At 27.9% G+C, this 17,701-nt stretch overlaps 7 protein-coding genes across 9 annotated transcripts; 4 read left to right on the top strand and 3 right to left on the bottom strand.

The window, feature by feature from the left end:
• Window positions 1-420: 420 nt before the first annotated feature.
• On the top strand, window positions 421-1,462 carry LOC114873122 (ATP synthase subunit C lysine N-methyltransferase). The gene is given in 7 exon segments (XM_046287150.1): window positions 421-424; window positions 499-530; window positions 533-596; window positions 670-844; window positions 909-978; window positions 980-1,084; window positions 1,159-1,462. Coding segments are annotated over 7 exon segments (603 nt in total). The 3' UTR covers window positions 1,312-1,462.
• On the bottom strand, window positions 1,390-6,094 carry LOC114873117 (sodium-coupled neutral amino acid transporter 9-like). The gene is given in 15 exon segments (XM_046287151.1): window positions 1,390-2,010; window positions 2,012-2,026; window positions 2,090-2,194; window positions 2,257-2,459; window positions 2,610-2,688; window positions 2,691-2,828; window positions 2,860-2,915; window positions 2,998-3,162; window positions 3,229-3,249; window positions 3,252-3,385; window positions 4,552-4,697; window positions 4,813-4,981; window positions 5,048-5,262; window positions 5,462-5,675; window positions 5,800-6,094. Coding segments are annotated over 13 exon segments (1,785 nt in total). The 5' UTR covers window positions 5,212-5,262; window positions 5,462-5,675; window positions 5,800-6,094; the 3' UTR covers window positions 1,390-1,620.
• Window positions 3,630-11,411, top strand: LOC114873118 (phosphoglucomutase). 2 transcript variants are annotated; one of them, XM_029181088.2, is made up of 8 exons: window positions 3,630-3,900; window positions 6,309-6,591; window positions 6,734-7,172; window positions 7,243-7,445; window positions 7,517-7,718; window positions 7,788-7,980; window positions 8,056-8,239; window positions 8,321-11,411. In XM_029181088.2, the coding sequence occupies exons 2-8, from the start codon at window positions 6,343-6,345 to the stop codon at window positions 8,543-8,545; spliced, it is 1,695 nt and encodes a 564-aa protein (XP_029036921.1). In that variant the 5' UTR covers window positions 3,630-3,900; window positions 6,309-6,342; the 3' UTR covers window positions 8,546-11,411. The 2 variants fall into 2 exon arrangements, with proteins under 2 accessions (XP_029036921.1, XP_029036920.1); XM_029181087.2 differs by lacking the exon at window positions 3,630-3,900 and adding an exon at window positions 6,127-6,217.
• A 60-nt stretch (window positions 11,412-11,471) lies between these two features.
• Window positions 11,472-12,089, top strand: LOC114873124. Its single transcript, XM_029181109.2, has 2 exons — window positions 11,472-11,935; window positions 11,997-12,089. Exons 1-2 carry the CDS (start codon window positions 11,583-11,585, stop codon window positions 12,076-12,078), a joined length of 435 nt encoding a protein of 144 aa, XP_029036942.1. The 5' UTR covers window positions 11,472-11,582; the 3' UTR covers window positions 12,079-12,089.
• A 34-nt stretch (window positions 12,090-12,123) lies between these two features.
• Window positions 12,124-13,132, bottom strand: LOC114873123 (U3 small nucleolar ribonucleoprotein protein IMP3). Of its 2 annotated transcripts, XM_029181108.2 has the most exons (4): window positions 12,828-13,132; window positions 12,438-12,752; window positions 12,289-12,361; window positions 12,124-12,216 (listed from the first exon to the last, which is right to left on the bottom strand). In XM_029181108.2, exons 1-4 carry the CDS (start codon window positions 12,962-12,964, stop codon window positions 12,193-12,195), a joined length of 549 nt encoding a protein of 182 aa, XP_029036941.1. In that variant the 5' UTR covers window positions 12,965-13,132; the 3' UTR covers window positions 12,124-12,192. The 2 variants fall into 2 exon arrangements, with proteins under 2 accessions (XP_029036941.1, XP_029036940.1); XM_029181107.2 differs by having other exon boundaries at window positions 12,190-12,361.
• Window positions 12,193-13,633, top strand: LOC114873125 (small integral membrane protein 8). The gene is made up of 3 exons (XM_029181110.2): window positions 12,193-12,275; window positions 13,117-13,238; window positions 13,304-13,633. The coding sequence occupies exons 2-3, from the start codon at window positions 13,137-13,139 to the stop codon at window positions 13,460-13,462; spliced, it is 261 nt and encodes an 86-aa protein (XP_029036943.1). The 5' UTR covers window positions 12,193-12,275; window positions 13,117-13,136; the 3' UTR covers window positions 13,463-13,633.
• A 40-nt stretch (window positions 13,634-13,673) lies between these two features.
• Window positions 13,674-17,471, bottom strand: LOC114873120 (aspartate aminotransferase, cytoplasmic). The gene is made up of 7 exons (XM_029181096.2): window positions 17,245-17,471; window positions 17,022-17,151; window positions 16,449-16,739; window positions 16,126-16,382; window positions 15,770-16,047; window positions 15,564-15,706; window positions 13,674-15,489 (listed from the first exon to the last, which is right to left on the bottom strand). The coding sequence occupies exons 2-7, from the start codon at window positions 17,131-17,133 to the stop codon at window positions 15,326-15,328; spliced, it is 1,245 nt and encodes a 414-aa protein (XP_029036929.1). The 5' UTR covers window positions 17,134-17,151; window positions 17,245-17,471; the 3' UTR covers window positions 13,674-15,325.
• Between the last annotated feature and the right edge of the window lie 230 nt (window positions 17,472-17,701).

Raw genomic sequence — 17,701 nt, forward strand, 5'->3', positions numbered from 1 at the left:
AAAATATATGAAAATATCAACATTATACAAAGTGTATCAATAAGATAGAAATTTTGTAGTGAACTAAAGACAAAGTTGCGCGTGAAAACATGAACAAATATTTTAACTAATCCGAAACAATTCACTAAAAATATAATAAGAAACTCATTCGTTAGAACAGCAAGAAAACAATTCAACCCCTGATGGATCACGATCAAGAATTGCTATGGCCTTACACAGAAAACGTATCGATGCATAACACAGAGAAATCTAGGGAACCGTGCAGACAAACTCCGAATGCTTTAATGTTACTAAAAGAGGGAACGAAACGAACAAATTCATGGATTATGGAATTATTTCCATAATGTTTATGGCTTATTTGTTACGCGGTAGTGTTAACAACGATTTTGTTTTATTATTGGTAGATACTAAACATAGAGGATGTGTAAGATTTATTAATTACAAATTATAAAGTACAGATCAAAATTACAATTTCAATTATTTTTTCAATTTAATTAGCAGAAGTTAATGACATAAAGTACATTATAACTCAAATAATGATACCAATCCATCACAAAGATTATCAAAAATTGGTTTATATTTTATTGGAATAACAGGTAATGAAATAGCAAGTTAATAATATCACTTTCTTGGTGTCCACGTATGTATTTACATCATATTATTTTTTAGGAGGTATTGCAACAGCTATCAGTATAATATGCATTCCGTTTGGTGAGCCCAGCCTTTCGGAAAATATGTTTACCCTAGTACCAGCTACATCTCAACAAGTAAAAAATGTATTACAAGCCTTAGAAGGACGTACTGGATCATTAATTGATCTTGGCAGTGGAGATGGACGCATAGTAAATAACTTATTAACATAAATTACCAATTAAGATACATATGAACAAATAAATGCATTATATAGGTTTTGCAACAGCAAAAGCTGGATTCAAAGCTCATGGTATTGAATTAAATCCATGGTTGATATGGTACTCTCCAGATTGAAAGCATTATTACAGGATCATCATCTAAGAACACTTTTATAAAGCAAAATTTATGGAAACACAATCTGAAGAATTATGATAATATTGTTATATTTGGTGTGATCAAATGGTAAACTTGCCTACTCTCTTTCATACATTCTTACCTGTTTATTTAATGTTTCCAATTTTTTAGATGGCAGATGTAGAAAAAAAGTTCATGAGAGAATTAAAGAAAGACTGTGTTATAGTTGCTTGTAGATTTCCACTTCCTAATATGAATATAATCAAAGTAACAGGCAATGGAGTTGATACTGTTTGGGTGTACAAGGTTTCAACAAAAATTTAGATTATTCAATTAAGGTATTTATAACAATTGTGAATATTAATGCATCTGAAAAACGATGTATAAAATATTCTATTATATTTATGTTTAGGTGATATATATTATCTTACACAGTTGCTTGTAATAAGGTAAATAAATAATTTCTTCTGTGTCATTTATGATTATATCTCTTATATAAATGTTTCTTAATATATAGCGTTATCTAACATTTTAATATAATACAAAATATATGAACATTTCCTTGTAAAATTAATTGTACTATACTATTAGGAACACATTTTTGGGTTTTTTCAAATATTTCTTTAAATATGTTCATAATTCAGTAAAAAATTGTGCTACTAGATTCAACAATCCAAATATTGGTATACTGACATGTAAAAATATAGAACATATTGTTAGTTTTTGTTGTTGTTTTAAAGTTATTAAATACAGCAAACTGGGTAATGTGAAAACATATATAAAACCGCTCAACGCACCGGTGTATCTTATTATCGTACCAATATACGGCACAAAAATTGCAAATAAAATGCATACAGATATTAGAATAATATTTATGATTATAACACAGCCTGTATTGTATGTTCTACACAATGACGAAAGTAGCTGCACACGTAACATATATGCAAGTAATGGATACACTGTCAATAATTGAAAGAGTAAAACAATACGTGCTCCTACCGTTAAACCGCTCCACTTTTTGAAAATTATTTAAAAAATTCTGTAAAATAATTTGTGTTAATATTTTTGTTTTAAAATTAATGTATATTTATATTTTACTTACATCTTCAATGCACAACTTATTAAGGGGGAAACATACATAAAATAATACACCAACTATGATATAAGTCAATGTAACAAGAAGATAAGCTATGGAAAGGTCTCTTCCCTGAAAATAGAATTATTGAATAATATAAATAAAATCAAGGAGATAGTCAAATTTTTACTTACATTTTTACTTTGATCACGATTGTTCTGCATTATAGTTACAATGATGTTGTGAATGAAAAATGAGAGTGCCAGCATTCCAGAAAGAGCAGGAAAGGAAGATTTCAATATCCAGCTATTTTTCCATTCTATTTCATTCATATTGATGCCCCATGATGTTGATTTAACCAAGACAAACATAATCAAATACATGACTGACAGGGTTCCTGTGAGATAGACAGAGTTGTTCATAATTGATAGAACAAGATATTAATCTATAGATCAAAGTCATGTTGTTACCTAAAAAAGATATCAAGTTTGCTAATAATTCACATGCAATACAACTACTATTATTATGAAAGTAAAAGTTTTCTTACCAAGAGAATTAAATTTTGTAAAGAAAGTAGGACTACTACAGTTCAGAAATGGAAATATTAATAAACCAAGAAAAAATGGGGAACTGTTTTATATAAATCCCATATTGGACCCAAAGCATTGTAAGTGTACTCATGAGCCACATAGTTTGTACTGTTATATATTGACTTTTTCAAACACAATACTGTAATTAAAACAAATAATATAAATATACACTTAATAAATACACATTAATGAACAAAAGAAATACCTTCTGATAATGAGAATATTATCATTTGTAGAATATTCAGGTGTTCTAAATGTACCATCTGTGAAAAGAAAAGTTATATTTTTTGTGATATGGAATATATAACAAATGAAATAAAAGTATAAATGTATATATTTACTTACCATATACAAAATTTACAGAATTGTATAGAAAATTGGACATTAATACCCAGTAAGCAATAGTTGCACCCAATAAAACTATAACACTGAAACATTTAGCAATATATTCTGCCCATTTATTGATATATATTTGACACAGATGAGTTACTTCTATACCCTGATGTCCACCTTAAATAATAAATGATTGTATTTGATATTATATTAGGTTTTCAACATATTCATTTGTTTCCTTACCATGGTATTTATGCACAAGAGAAGACAATAAGCGGTATACAAACACAAACCGCTCATTAAGAGTATAAGAATAATGCCAGGGAAAAATCCAGCCATTTCAATACCCCATGGTATTGTTAGTAAAGATGACCCTAATATGGTGTTCCATACTGAAAACCTACAAAAACATACATATTACTACAATAGTAGTATATTTTTATTAATTTGTAAAGTTTCGTTGAAACTGATGCATTTCCTTGTTATATCTATAGGTATTTGATAAGGACATTGACCTGTCGAATGGTCGTCTGTTACCCAGGCAACCGACAGAGCACTAACCCCTTCTAATGTGAACATGTCATGTAGTCGACACATCTACCCGATGAAGGTTCAAATGTGAGCAACCGGTATTCACGTTTTGTTACATTTTCTTTCGTTTTCATATGTTAAAAGCACGTGTTCACAAAATTTTACAATTAAATAAATTGAAACATATCCGTACGTATAATAGAAAATTTGTGCTATTTAATGAGACATGTGCTTTTAAGATATGAAAACGAATGATCTTTCGTTCGATTTTTAAATTATTAAAATTCACGAATGAATAGTAGTGAAATTTGATTAAAAAAAAAACATTTAAAAATTCCTGTGTCTTTAATATGTAATTACCTGGAGTAATTTTGACACAATTAGGTAAGTGTATTTATATAATTTTGCATAATAATGTAGATAAATCCTTTTTAAAGTGACAAACGTTTAAATTTGTTTTTGAAAAATTACAATATGAATAACATTTAAAGAAGTTATTTGTGTGTGATATAATGTGCTAAAAAATGATATTTATAAACTCAAATAAAAATTTACTATTACCCTTTTTATCTTTTTAGATGGGTAAATGGCACAAAAAATTCTTATCTACAAATGGATATTATTTTTTATACCTTCTTTTTATGATATATATACAGTTAACGTGGGAGGTGAGATATAAAGGAAATGATTTATAACTTGAAAGATACGCATCAATCTATCATACTCAAAATGCATGTAAGCAATTCTGATGCAAGATTTCATTTTTCTCTCATCACTAAAAGTATGGCTGGTGGTGAGATAATAAAAAATTTATGAATGTGATTAGATTTCTGACCATAGTATAAGAGAATTGACCCAAAACCCTTTCTTGATGATAAATGATGTTTGATAGTAATATATTATGCCATGGTATCAATTTTAATATTACATTTATTATTAAAATGGCAAATATAACAATGATAACTATACTATCGTACTAAAGATTCTAGAAACACTATTTAATGTAAAGAAATAAATATCTATATTATTACTTACACTGTGACTAGAGAGCTTTGCTTTGGTTTCACAATGTTACATGCAGAGTTGGTGGGTTCTTGTTGTAATGAATAGGACAAAGATAAAAATTTAATTGTAACATTATTTAACTGAGACTCTTTGTCATTTGATTCATTATTGAATACCTGACAAAACAAAGAAAAAAGTACATTAAAATTATATTATTTTTTTAATATTAAAATATTTTTACTCTTATTTAATAGATAAAACAAGGTTTTATAGTGTTTGTAGTATTCTCACCAGATCAGTATTATGGATTTCATAACATCTGTCTTGTATTACATTTAATGAGCAAGGTGTGCTTTGTGATAAAGGTGATGCTAAAATGTGATCTTCGCTAAGAGGTGGAGGCCTTTTTAATATTGCAATAGCATTAGAATCAAGAGTACAAGTTTCTGCACTACCATACCTACATATAAAAAATATTTCTAATAAGCAATATTAACAATATAACAAGGAAAAAGAAAATTAGTACTTGAAATAATTGTTGATAGGAGCATAATCCAAGTCACTTGTCTCAAAATCTTGAAATTCAATTGATTTGATACTAGAATGAGAGCTAGAGGAAAGTAAAGGTGTACTCTCAGATCCACTGTCATGTTGTATGGTGTTATCCCAATCTTTCTTTGATTTATGCATGATTTATTCAATTTATTCTCATATCATAAGTAGCATCAAAAGAAAAATATCCTATTAAAACAAAAAACATTTCATTCATATATTTAAATGATAAATACTCAACAAATTACTCACCTAGTTCAGTGTTAATTAATAAGGAACTTTAACAGAAAATTTTGAAAATTTAATACTTTTTTTCAAATATAAAATTGTAATTATTGAATGAATGATAATATGAAATTTATAATTTTAAATACTTTTGAAAACATACACTTTCACAGTTGAAACTTCAGGAAAACTGTTGTTTTAAACAAGTAAGCGTCTGTTTTATGGACCCGCGTGCTTATATCGGGTATCCTTGACATAACAAACTCCCTCCTTCTCATTTTTCTTTACTAATACTGATTGTCACAATAAGTGCCTATCATTTACGCGTGCGTATATAATTTCTACTTAAACTGTTCTTTCTAGATCTTCAAATATTCCTAAAAATAAGAAGTATTAATATAACATATTTGAATAATTGAAATTAAAAAAAAAAAAGAAACAAAAAACAATGCAGCCCTTCCATGAGTACCACTCTTCTAACATTCATTACATTTTACTCACCGTTAGATTTCATTAATACTTCTCAGAATGTTCGTTCAATTAATTATATTTCTTGTACATAAAGAGGGAACATTCTAGAGAGAAAGAATATTTGTTTAAGACTGAAGCGATAAGGCAAATTCAATTGAACATTTTTAAGTTCTCTCTCCTATGATTCATGTTAAACGGAAGCTACTACTTAAGCCAATAACATGTTAACTTAAAATTTTTATCATTTAGATTTCCTACCGAATGTTTACATTCTATTATCAACGTTAAGAAATATTTGTAGTTTGCGTTTAAAAGATTCATCTAAACAAAGGTCCGATATTATTAGTCCAGTAGTAAAACGCGGGGCGCGGGCGCCAATGTTTCAAGATGGTGACCCGTGCCCTTGATTGTCATTGGTAGACAAAGTTCAGTCTGCTAGTACATGCTAGTAGGCATCGAGGACGTGTTATGAAATTCTCAAATCTTCACATTTTATTGTTATCTTTGTTGGAATTCAAGTAGTTTATTCTTTGTTTCAGTTATCTTAGCCCTGATCGTGATATTTGAAAAAAGATGTCGAACGCGGTGGCGATTAAAGTTATAGAAACTAAAGTGTACGAGGGCCAAAAGCCGGGTACATCCGGATTACGAAAAGCCGTAAGAGTTTTTATGCAAGAACATTATACGGAAAATTTCGTTCAAGCGATATTGTTAGCTGTCGGTGAACAGTTGGTTGGGAGTACGTTAGTCGTGGGTGGCGATGGACGATATTATGGAAAAGAGGTAGTCGGAAAAATTATCAGAATTGCTGCTGGTAATGGAGTAAGTAATAAGTATTATTACACTTTAGTTTGAATAAGTTGACAATAATGGTAATTAAGAAATTGAAGATCTTGTAAATGATTAAAGGTATAAGAATTATATTTTATTTTGTTGAACATAAATTAATATAATATTTCATTAGGTAAGAAGATTGATAGTTGGGCAAAATGGGATATTCTCAACTCCAGCCGTGTCTACTATAATAAGAAAATATAAAACCCAAGGAGGAATTGTCCTGACAGCATCCCATAACCCTGGTGGACCTGATGCTGATTTTGGGATAAAATTTAATTGCGAAAATGGTGGCCCTGCTCCTGATCATGTCACAAATAAAATCTATGAGATTACCAAATCTCTGAAAACTTATAAAATTGCTTCTGATATAAACATAGATATAGATAAAATACAGAGTACTACTATTCAGGTGGATGGAAAACCATTCACAGTAGATGTTATAGATTCTGTGAATGATTACTTAGAACATATGAAAAACATTTTTGACTTTCCAAGCGTAAAGAAATTACTTCAAGGAAGTAATGATCATCCTCCATTTAAAATTCTTATCAATGGAATGAATGGAGGTATGTAATATTTAATTATCTAAAATCTGAAAGGTATCTTCAATATTATAATGGTATATTTAATTTACAGTTACAGGACCATATATTAAACGGATATTTAGTAACGAATTAGGCGTTGACGATTCAAGCATCGTTAATGCAGTTCCATTAGAAGATTTTGGAGGACTTCATCCAGATCCAAATTTAACGTATGCCAAAGATTTAGTAAATGCTATTAAAGATGGACCATATGATTTTGGTGCTGCTTTCGATGGAGATGGAGATCGAAATATGGTAAAGAAACTTAGCGTGAAAAACAAATTGAAAATGTGTACATATACTTATATTTGATATTGTATTTATAGATACTAGGCAAAAAGGCGTTTTTCGTTACACCTTCTGATTCATTAGCTGTATTAGCTGCTAACTTACATTCGATACCGTATTTTAAGAAGACCGGCGTTAAAGGATACGCTAGATCTATGCCAACAGGTGCTGCTGTAGATAGAGTTGCAGCTAAAAACGGCATTAAACTTTATGAAGTACCCACGGGTTGGAAATATTTTGGTAAATACCATGCTATACCTTTTCAATATAAATGTTTTTGTAATGTATTCAATTATAATGTGTCACTAGGTAATTTAATGGATGCTGGTTATCTTTCGCTTTGCGGAGAAGAAAGTTTCGGCACTGGCTCTGATCATATTCGTGAAAAAGATGGAATATGGGCCTCTCTTGCCTGGCTTAGCGTGGTTGCAAATCTTGGAAAATCTGTTGAGGAAATATTATTAAATCATTGGCAAACATACGGGAGGAACTTTTTCACAAGGTACATTTTTCTATAAAACTCAAACTAACGTTTAATAATTACTACTTCATTTTATTTTTGTAAATTATGGTTTAGGTATGACTATGAAAATTGCGATTCCGAAGCAGCAAACAAAATGATGCAGTACATAGAAACAGAAATTCATAAACCCGAATTTAAGGGTTCAAAATTAACGTTTGGAGATAAGACGTATGTTGTTAAATTAAGTGATAATTACTCTTATGTAGATCCTATTGATGGAAGCCAAGCTACTAAGCAGGTATTGTGTGGATTATATGCTACATATAAAATAACAATGTATTATCTTAAAAATATATTTTGTTTACTGTTTTATATACAGGGATTACGAATATTATTTGAGGACGGTTCTCGTATAATATACCGTTTATCTGGTACAGGAAGTTCTGGCGCTACCATTCGTGTATATGTTGATAGTTATGAAAATGATGCAGCATCTTTAAACAAAAACGCTCAAGACGTTCTTAAGCCTTTGGTTAATATTGCACTAGAGATAAGTAAATTACGTGAATTCACCGGTCGCGATGCACCAACTGTGATTACGTAACGCATGAGTAGTTGTCGTTAACATTTTATTTTATCCAAACAGTAAAAAATCATTCGTACTATAAGGGATTTAAATAACGAAGATATGTCATACGTATGTTTTATTGCATTATTTTCAAATCTTAAATGGCGTTACACTCTTCGATTATTACGTAAAACATTTAATAAATAGGTACAGTATGTCAGTGGTAAGTTCCAATGAAATAATTTTTAGTAAATAACCGAGAAAGTAAGAAATGTGTTTATATATTAACTGCAACAATGCACTTTTTCTACAAAAAACAAATTCCATATAAAAATTATTTCTCTGATATGGTTATCCTAACTTAAAAGATGATTATTTAATCAAACAAAAAAATTGTGTAAAATTCAAGTATTACTAAACCTAAGATCACGTGTATTCAATACGTGGAACCATTGTGTTTGCAAAAGGTGTTCAAGCATGCATAAAGATGGAAATATTTTAACCCTTCCGGGTTCATATAATGATATATAACGATGTTTTAAAATATTGAGTTTCTGAATCAAAATAAAAAATGTGGATTGTCAAATTGTATGTAACATAACAATTGTAGAAGAAAAATAATTTAAAAGTTTTTTCTGTAACACGTTATGATATTCGTTGAAGGGTTAACGAAAAAAAAGGTATAACTTCAATATGTCTTATCATAATGATTGAAGTTCAATTGTTTTACCTGTTTAATAATTAATTTGTTTAAAAAGGTGCTTCTTTGAACAAGTAAAAAAAAAACGCGACTGTACTCGGTACAAGTTTCTCTCAACTGTTGTAAATAACTGTGCAATGTTTAAAACACCAATTTTAAACAGAACACGTTGAAAACTATACACAAATGTCTATTATTTGGAGAACAAACAAATTAATTTATTGAAATTTTATATAGTAAAATCATAATGTTAAATATAAATTATATTAAACTAGTAAAATGTACCTCGTACATTTTCTACGTAAAAGAAAATACAAAAAAATCGGATATATATATGAAAATTAAAATTGAAATTAATTTTTTTTTATAAATATTTTTGTAAATAGTAATTATGTTCCATTGGAAAGTGTTAATTGCTTTTGTGTTATTGCTGTATATTATTATTATTAGCCATTCTTTTGTATTGATAATTATTGCAGATACGTTGTAAATGTAATTCTTTAGTTTTATCTTCTACTTGTCTATATAGTGTAAAGGAATTATGATATATATATATTTTCTGTTCCGTGATTTAATTATAAAATGGAACGTGAATTGATAAATTAAACAAAGAAAGCAGGAATGCGTGTAGAAAGCATCGTTTCAAATTTCTGAAAATCACGGAAAGAGTTATTTTTCAGTATCGTGATTTAACGAAATTTGAAACCATACAAAATATATTAATATAAATTGAAAGTTAATGAGGTATTTGGCGCATAGTATTTACATGCATATAGATCTGGAATCACGATACAATAGTAAGATAAAATACAAACATATGTTACTACATAATTTTTTTAAATATTTACCTTTTTTTACTGAAGTTGGTTTATTTAAAAATATTATATAATGTTATGCCAAATATCTCATTATAATTAACTAATAGAATAGAGTACATTTAAAAATTTGTATTAAAAATAAAAACAATAGTAAAGTTGCAATAATAATTTGTGAAAGTGAAAAGGAAAGACAAAAAAAATATTTTTAATTGATAATAATGATTATGTTTTGTGTACATTATTTTGATTAATGTAACACTTCAGAAATTCGTATTATATTCGTAATGTAAAAAAATGATCATGAAGTGAATATTTCGTGCAAAATTTAATTTTTGGAGAGTAACTAATTTTATATAACATTTTCTCATAAAGATACCAAATTTTTGTGGAAAAAAGAAATATAACAATCGGTCCAGTTATATTTTATTTTGATTTAAATATAATATGTCTTAAATGATGGCAGTATGCAGCAATAGTTATTCGAGGAAATGGAATGTATTTTTATAAAATGAAATTAGGAGATTGTATTGATATATTGGTGAAAATCAGTATAATGTGAACATATTGTACTGCAGTACTTTTGAGAGAATTTCAATGAGAAATTTTGTAAATAGTTTAAGGAAAGGAGAATACTTGGGGACCTGAGCTGACACAAAACCCATTCATTTTCATAGTTACGTCACGAAAAGATATATTCATCATTTATTAAGGATAACATCATTTTTGCAGACAAATATTTTGAAAATAGTAGAAATATAGATTTGAAAATTACTGAATTTCTCTTTTCACGTATAAGTGTATTATTTTTAAGATAATAAATATTATTTTTCGTGATGTAACATGAATATATAAATGTGGTAATAGTGTCATAGAGACCAGCAATGACTGCCGATTTTAATGTAAAACTAATAACATGTAACATGTGTATCATATTGAATATTAATTATTCATTGTAGGTATATGAATGAGTGGTTTTCCACAAACAAGTGATTTTAGATTTTATAATATTTTCAAATAATCAAAAGTGTGAGTTATTATTTTTGAATCTCATAAATTCTTATGTTTTTCTAGTTTACACATACTATTATTTTCGTTAAAAAATTTATATCATTTATAACAATGTTAAATTATGAAATAGGAACCATATCAGAGATATATTAAAGTGTAACGCTTTTCACTGAATAAATAAGCCATCATTTTTGCATTACGTTCATCGGTCGTCCTAAAAGGACATTGAAAGTTAAATGACATACTGGAACTTTCATTGAAAAACTTAAATGATTAATTAAATTGTAAACTCATTAGTATTTTCAGTTTGTACGTCATAACGAGGTCAATATGGTTTTTAATAAATGAAATTTCATTTTTTTGAAAAAACATTGAATTCGTGTTATTATTTTAAATGTCATAGAAGAAATTGAAAGTATAACAATTGATAATAAGTTTTACAAAAATAATTTAATTATTTCATACTGTTCATACAATGTGTAATGTAATATAATGTATATATGTATATTTTGAACTTCCAGTATCTTTACATTGTTTTTCATTCAAAATGGAGAATTCTTTTAGTATGATAAAAGATGATGATACTGACGAAGAATGGTCAAGTTTTTGTTCCTCTTGTAAGTTTGTTTTGCAATCCACACATAGCGTGGGAGTACCGTCTATTTTAGATGAAACAATCGATGAACTAACAATAGAAAATCTTAGTACAATAAATGAGGAAATAAACAATTTTGACCAAAAAAGAAAAGTTGTATCTGATGCCGCGGAACATGGAATGGCATTAACAAAACTTAATAATTTAAATAACAGATCTCAAAAGAAAATGAATTGCACTATTAAAAATGTTTCAGACTATCATAGAAAAATACTGAAGATTACTAAATCAATATTGTATCTTAGGTATGTATTCAAAGATATCCAAATTTTATTTTTAAATTGTATTTGAATGTGTCTTTTTCAGTAATTGCATTGATGTAATGCGTGAAATTATACTTCAAGAAATTCATAAGAAACAATTTGTTAAAAAGGCAGAAAGCTACTAATAATGATAATAACAAGCATTAATAATTGATTGAATTTGTAAATATCATTAAATTACAATAAACCTAGTGTCAACTCTAAATTTAGCCAGAGTTCAGCATTACAGTGCATAAGAATCAAGCCACATCGAAATCATCTCTCTGTAATAATAACAATATGTTATTAAATACAATACATCTAAATGTTGTATGTAAAACAGGTATATTACTTACAGCATCATTATATTCTAATATATGTTTCTTAATAGCAGATGCATTTACCCATGTAACAAAATCCTCTAAATTTCTGTAAAATGTAAAATTAATTATATAAACATTTATATGCTTCCTTTAGAACTTCATTTAGAACATTTGTTATCTACCTTGTTACTAAAAATGCAGGATCTTTTATAACTTCTGTTCCAACTCTAACATGGCCTTGCTCTACAAATTGTGTAGCCATTTTAATATTTTGGCTCATTTTATTGCGTACCATAACAACTGGCAATCGCCTTCGACAAAATGAACTTGCATTAACATTTTGTGTCAATGACAAATCCCATTTTGTTGGTATAAGACCCATCATATACAATTTTTCTAATAACAGTGCGCTTTGTTCTATTCGAAATGGAAGATCTGCATCAAGTTCTTTAATTTTCTTACCGAGTTCACGAATTTCACGTGCTAGCTTGTTGTACCTATAATAATTAACAATGTTTTATTATTAATATGTTTCTTCTAAATCAACTTTATATTTTAAATTGCAATCATACTTGGTGTAGTCTTCTCTTTTCTGTATCCGATATCGTCTTAGAATTTTTATTTCGTGTAAATTATTATCGGCTTCCCACGATATAAAATCAACCTTCTTAAGCAATTTCTGCTCATGATATTTTAATTTTCGTACCATGATTATTAATTAATTCTTAGCACCACGTGTAAAGTAGCGTTTTATTTATATATACAAATATAACTTAACCTAACGCATCGAAGGAACTGACAACGAAATCCTAACCTTCCAAAGATAATAAATAATTTTCCATTTGTTTATATTTACTACAGATAATTAATTGAAATTTATAATGACTGAAAATAAGCGTAAACCAGCACCAGGTGATGGATTACGTTCTTTAAAGAGTACACCATTATTTCGTACAATTAATTATGAATTGTACGTTAAACCGGTAAGATTATATAACTATCATATATAAATATAATCTAAAATATTTTTAAAATCTATAATTTTCAGAATAAAATGATAATGATTTTTGGAGTTATTACAATGCTTGGTTGTATAGGATATATTACCTATATGCGTCAGAATTATAAAGATTCAGATTACTATAATGCAGTTGCAACAGATGAAACAGTTCATTTAAAAAAGAAAACATCCAAATGGGTAGTATAATTTGAAGTATTTTATTTAAACTAATAACAATTATATACCTATATAAATAGATACTGTAATGTTATTCATATATTATATTTTGGTGTACATACAATACTTTGTTCATTACTTCTTGTTAAATAGTTTAGTGATATGTAAATAAAGACAGATAACACTTATATAATATATAAATATATGTGTATATATATCATTTTATTAATTACAATATCTCTTTGAAATAAAGCTAAACTTTTATTGAAATACTTAAATTTCATCTAAATATACATTAAAGCTAGATTATTGTTCAGATGTATCAACTTTACAAAATTATACATTCTTTTTATAAAATATATAGTACATGGCATTCTGTATCACATTTACTTCATGTAAATACATAAAAAAGTAACTCTTATCGCTGCACATTCAAGCTATCAAATTTGGCAGTACATAGATGATTTTAATTTTCAAGTAAAATTTACAAAAATTTCAAGTTTTTCAATTTGGTCCAGATTTATGAACAAGGAGGGTTCTAAGTTTCTATGTTACTAAAAATATATATATATATATGTGTGTACTCTGTAAATGTAACAAATGTATATAACTTCTCTTTTGAGATATATAATAATATACTAAAATTTATAAAAAGGAAAACAGTAAATTTGATTGCATTCTTCCTACATAGTATTGGAAGTGATATACAGAATGTAATTAATATCAATCATTGGATCAATTCTCATTAAACTTCTTGTACCTATACATTTATACTATGTAAATTACTGGAAGCATTTAGGTAACAAAATGGATATCTCTTTTATAATGCACATATAATAAATGTGTATAGTATCTGTATTACAAGAAAATGCTATAACTTTTTTTCACTATAAAGAAAATATAGTACTATATTTTTCTTTTTATATGTTATATGAAACCATAATAATCGACTTTTTTTTTTTATAAGATAAACAGGAACTAACAGTACCATTCGAAACTGTAATAGTTTTAGATGGTTACTTGTTAATATGCGCAAATGATAAGAAATTTTCAATAATAAATTAATCGCTTATTATTAAAATAATTTTAGTTCTATTCTTTTAATTTATTTTATAGTTACTGTTTTTTCAGTCCTTAATATCAGCATTCGTAAACTGTGCTTATACATATCAGGTTATTATTAAAAATATTGAACTCTGAATATTAAAAATATGTTTCTAAAAAATATAGCAGAGATATTACCTTTTTTATGTACAAAGATGGCCATCTTCTGAATATTAAAACTGGTATAATACATAAATATATATAGGTATATTGCATGTATATTTTAATATATATTTTCATGCAATTTTTATGCTCTGTGATTACCGATACTAAATGTTAATGCTTTGTATAATCAACATACTATTCACTTTAAAACTTTGTAAAAACATAGTATTAAATGAATATTTGCTATAGATATTTATTATAATTCTACAAACTATTAAGCTCAATCGAAATCACTTTAATAATAAGCGATTTGAAAATTTGGCAATTCATAATACTTTGTAATATTTTGTACTTTTATATACAAGGCGCTTTGTAATAAAATGGTATAATTTCTGCACAAAATAGACTTTCTGTTGAGTTCGGAATTTTTTCAGTATTAAGATTTGTCAAAATAAATGCTTTGATTAAAAGCAGTTTGTTATCCTGATATCTATACATTCTAATAACTATGTAAAAAAAAAGAAATAAAAGATTATAACAGGAAGAAAATCTCTATAAAATACTTCTACACTTCTAAGTTAACTTGAGTGCACATAAAATATTGCCACGTTTCAATAATGTATCCAATTCTAGAATTTCAGTAACTTATACTTGTTATACGACAGCTTGTTCCACTTATCCATTTCAACATGTGCAACTTGTTTTATTTTGAGGAAACAGTAAGACAGTTTCATAGATCGCATTTGCCACATAATCCAAATTAACTTCATTAAGCCCACACATGTTTATTCGACCGCTTCTCAACAAGTAAATGTGGTAATGATTTATTAAATGTTCAACTTGTCTCTCTGAAATAAGATTTATTATATTAAAGAAGATACTTTTTATAAATAAAAATCAATATTTTTTATCAGATACAAACCAGCGAGACCTGTATAACAGAACATTCCTATTTGTTGAGTAATATGTTCCCAAGAACCAGGAGTTCCTAATCTGACCAGTCTTTCATACAAACTTGTTCTCATTTCTTTTATCCTATTAGACATAGTGCAAATATGACCTTTCCTAAAAAAAATTGTAACATTTTAATTGATCAATTAACGTATTCCTATATTATTAACACTGTACCATTCTTTGAAAAGATCCGGATTTCGTAATACAGTTGCAACTATTCTTGCCCCATGATTAGGTGGGTTGCTGTACATTCCTCGAACAATTAAAGTTAACTGAGATTTAATTTGAGGTACATTTTTTATATCTGATATAACAAGTACTAAATTTCCAATTCGTTCGTTGTACAATCCAAAATTTTTAGCAAAACTTTGCGTACATATAAATTCTATCCCAAGTTCGGCAAACAATCTCACTGCGTAAGCATCTTTATTTAAATCACCGCTTGCAAAACCCTAACGAAATATAAATATTCACATTTTGCATGCAAAATTATTTTATCTTCTTTCATGAATATTTATAATGTTATTTACTTGATATGCACTGTCAAAAACTGGAAACAGACGTTTTCTTTGAACTAGATTTGCTATTCTTGTCCATTGCTCCGGAGTTGGATCGCATCCAGTAGGATTATGCGCGCACGCATGAAAAATAATTACAGCATTTTCTGGAGCATCATCAAGATCTTTAAGCATTGCTTCTATGTCAATACTACGAGTATCTGAATTCCAGTATGTGTATTCGCAAGCTTTCTTAAACCCTCCATTTATGAACACAAGTTTGTGGTTCTCTGTTAAAATATTCTACGTGAAATATTGTACATTAAATACAGTATATTTAATTTTTTTATATTTACCCCAAGTTGGTTTGCTATAATAAAAGGTATCATAATGTAAAATGCGACTCATGAACTCTGCAGCAACACGTAAAGCTCCAGTACCAGATAATGTTTGAATACCAAAAGCACGACCTTGTGCAATTATAGGAGAGTCTGCACCCAACAACATACTTGTTGCTGCTTGACTGAAAGCTTCCAACCCCAAAACAGGAAGATATTCATGATTTTGCAATTCATCTGCAGCTAAAGACTTTTCTACTTTTCGAACAACTGGTAACACCCAGGGCTTTCCTTCGTTGGTACGAAAAGCTAAAAATAATTTAAATTCACTGTATTTACCATGATTATTATTTTAAATGATTCATTAAGCTAACAGATACATTGATAACATATGTTACATAATCATCAGGTGTTCTTGGAGGTCATTCAAGAACAGATTCATTAGAAACATGGTAAATAACTTATTAAAAAAAATATACATTTATTTTTCTATGAACAATTTAGAAATTTGTTTAATTATTAACAATATTTATATAAAATTGTTTAACTACTCTTAAATTATGTAAATATTGAAATAAGATATATACGTACCTCCTATAGATAAATTTACTTTTTTTTCATAATTATCTTCAACAAATGCTTTCTGAAGGGCAAAAACTTCTATTGGAGGGCCTAATTTGAGACCGCCAAATCTTGAACTCATCTTTTTAATGTTCAAATACTAAATGACAAGAATTATGTGTTAAACAAGTACACTAAAAGACTTGATTTGATTATACCATTTTATATAGAAGCAACAAATACATTTACAAACCTCTTATAATCGTTATATCCAACGTTTTGGATTTTTAATTTCAGATGTTGTAGATAAGAAGACTCGACAACTCATATATTCACGTTCAACTGATGTCATAAAAAATAACGTACAGTGCAATGCATATGTGCGTAAACTTTTAGCACTGATGAATTTAAATTAACTTTATATATGTGTTCTATATGTTATGTTTGATGTGAGATGTAACTTTGAATACATGCATGTACGGAAGTATATCAAATTTAGTTCCTCATTTTTTCTGTAGGGAGCAGTTCGTTCGTTTTCTGCGCTCGACTGCGCGCTCATTCGCAGCTCGTATACGTGAATATGTGTAAATATTATATTAAATTGTTTATTAGGTATGAAAAATTCAAAAAACAGAAGACGAAGTTGAAGAGAAGACCGGAGTCGTGACTTCTGACATCATTTCCACATTGTGATGTTATTGAATAAAAAT

This window comes from Osmia bicornis, chromosome 9 (genome assembly GCF_907164935.1).
Source record: "Osmia bicornis bicornis chromosome 9, iOsmBic2.1, whole genome shotgun sequence".
Lineage (NCBI taxonomy): Eukaryota > Metazoa > Arthropoda > Insecta > Hymenoptera > Megachilidae > Osmia > Osmia bicornis.

Coding starts and splice junctions, on each gene's coding strand:
- LOC114873118 (XM_029181088.2), top strand. CDS start 6,343: ATGTCGAACGCGGTGGCGATTAAAGTTATAGAAACTAAAGTGTACGAG. Junction 6,592..6,733: donor GAATTGCTGCTGGTAATGGA/GTAAGTAATAAG, acceptor ATATTTCATTAG/GTAAGAAGATTGATAGTTGG. Junction 8,240..8,320: donor GAAGCCAAGCTACTAAGCAG/GTATTGTGTGGA, acceptor TTTTATATACAG/GGATTACGAATATTATTTGA.
- LOC114873124 (XM_029181109.2), top strand. CDS start 11,583: ATGGAGAATTCTTTTAGTATGATAAAAGATGATGATACTGACGAAGAA. Junction 11,936..11,996: donor AAATCAATATTGTATCTTAG/GTATGTATTCAA, acceptor TGTCTTTTTCAG/TAATTGCATTGATGTAATGC.
- LOC114873123 (XM_029181107.2), bottom strand. CDS start 12,964: ATGGTACGAAAATTAAAATATCATGAGCAGAAATTGCTTAAGAAGGTT. Junction 12,753..12,827: donor AAAAGAGAAGACTACACCAA/GTATGATTGCAA, acceptor TAATTATTATAG/GTACAACAAGCTAGCACGTG. Junction 12,362..12,437: donor CCTGCATTTTTAGTAACAAG/GTAGATAACAAA, acceptor TACATTTTACAG/AAATTTAGAGGATTTTGTTA.
- LOC114873125 (XM_029181110.2), top strand. CDS start 13,137: ATGACTGAAAATAAGCGTAAACCAGCACCAGGTGATGGATTACGTTCT. Junction 13,239..13,303: donor ATGAATTGTACGTTAAACCG/GTAAGATTATAT, acceptor TATAATTTTCAG/AATAAAATGATAATGATTTT.
- LOC114873120 (XM_029181096.2), bottom strand. CDS start 17,133: ATGAGTTCAAGATTTGGCGGTCTCAAATTAGGCCCTCCAATAGAAGTT. Junction 16,383..16,448: donor TTATAGCAAACCAACTTGGG/GTAAATATAAAA, acceptor ATATTTTAACAG/AGAACCACAAACTTGTGTTC. Junction 16,048..16,125: donor TTTTTGACAGTGCATATCAA/GTAAATAACATT, acceptor ATATTTCGTTAG/GGTTTTGCAAGCGGTGATTT.